This window comes from Sinocyclocheilus rhinocerous, unplaced genomic scaffold (assembly GCF_001515625.1).
Source record: "Sinocyclocheilus rhinocerous isolate Xijiao unplaced genomic scaffold, SAMN03320098_v1.1 scaffold1488, whole genome shotgun sequence".
NCBI classification, from domain to species: Eukaryota; Metazoa; Chordata; class Actinopteri; order Cypriniformes; family Cyprinidae; genus Sinocyclocheilus; species Sinocyclocheilus rhinocerous.
The window spans coordinates 75,728-77,353 of record NW_015633542.1 but is presented as its reverse complement, the minus strand read 5'-3'; the positions used below and the strand labels follow the sequence as shown (position 1 = coordinate 77,353).

The 1,626-nt window shown below is 37.8% G+C and overlaps 1 protein-coding gene across 1 annotated transcript in view; it reads right to left on the bottom strand.

The window, feature by feature from the left end:
• The window catches only part of LOC107744344 (TOX high mobility group box family member 2), an 84,112-nt gene that overhangs the window by 20,221 nt on the left and 62,265 nt on the right, over positions 1 to 1,626 (bottom strand). Inside the window, exon 4 of the mRNA XM_016557923.1 lies at positions 288 to 518. Within this exon, the coding sequence (XP_016413409.1) occupies positions 288 to 518 (231 nt within the window). The remainder of the gene's footprint in view (positions 1 to 287; positions 519 to 1,626) is intronic.

Below are 1,626 nucleotides of genomic sequence, written 5' to 3'. Positions count from 1 at the left end.
CATCCATCCATCCATCCATCCACCCAATACATCCATCCATCCATGGTTTTGTTTTTGTTTCACTCTACTGTACAAACATCTCAGACAAAGCTGGTACTTTAATGAAATACTATACAACTAAAACTCCTGAGCAATAAAAGAACAGCTTCTGAGCTACAAAATGCTGTTCTGAATAGGGTTGCAAAGGGGTGGAAAATTTTCGGTAAATTTCCGGGAAACGTTCCCTGGAATATTCCAAAAAATCCTGGAAAGTTTCTTTTTGCAACCCTAGTTCTGAAACTACTCACTTGTTTCTGTTCCTCTCCCAGACTGTCCCACATGGAGGCCACGATCTTGGAGACGTCTCCGAAGGTGGCGTTGGGGTTCTGGCCCTTGATGGCGGCTTGAGTGTCCCTGAAGAAGAGTGCGTAGGCTGAGACAGGCTTCTGCGGCTCATTGGGGTCCTTCTTCTTCTTCTTCTTCTGAGGTTTGGGCTTGGGCTTCATCATGTCAGAGGAGGGTCGCTTCTCTCCTGTGATCTGAAGGCGAAGAGAGAAATTAAATGAGTGAAGATGCATTTATTTGCCACAACAAGACATGCAATTCAGCAAATACAGTTCACTGCTGCATTCAGACATTGTGACTACAAATCAACGCTGGAAGTCATTCTAGTTCAGTTTCTTTGAAGAGCAGAGTATGAAAATGAAATGAAATATTAAATGCATGTGTAGTTTGTTGATATCTAAAGTTTCTTCGAGTGCATCTACACTCACAGCCTGTGTCTCCCAACATGCACTGCTGTTCCAGTCATACTGTATGCGTGTTTGGCTATGCAAATGCGGGGTGTCTTTTATCTGCAAACATCATGAAATAAAAATGGGATGCACTGAATTCCAGAATGCTTTCAGTCAAGCGACAGCGCCGTAATCTGCTCTGACAGTTCATGGACTCTCTTCAGAGCTCTGAAACATTGCGACTGAAATTGATTTCTTAATGCAGAGAGTCCAGCAGACGTTGTTAATATCCCATTTGAATCAGTGCTGCATCATCTCATGTCTGACTAATACACGTTTCTTCATTTAAAACCGCTGTGCATTTAAAATTAAGAAACACAATTGCATTATTTAAATGAGGATATAAACAGAGATAGAGAGAGTGGTGGTAAGAAACAGAGGAACAATACCACTTTGTTAAAGCAAACGAGTGAAAGAGGTTTCTAGGGCAGAACTTGATGGTTAGATAACATCATTCTCTCATCAGCATTTTCAATGTAGCAAAAGAAAAAAATAATAATTTGAAGAGAGAGGAAATGTAGCATGAAAGGCTGGCTGATGCTCCATTAAAACAGACCGCTGTATAATCTCCATACAAGTCTGACTTTACATGTGATTTACATGATGATCACATAAAACAACACTGGTGTCATTAACTAGAGTCAAAATGAGTTGTAAAGTCAACATGAAATTAAAATCAATCAACTTACTTTCTTAAATGATGTGGTTTTGACCAGGATTATAGTTAACTAAAACTAACGCTGAAATTAAAACCATAAAATAAAATAAAAAATTGTAAGATGAAAAAAAAAACCATTAACTAAAAAAAATAAAATAAATAAATAAATAATAATAATAATAATAAAAAATATAT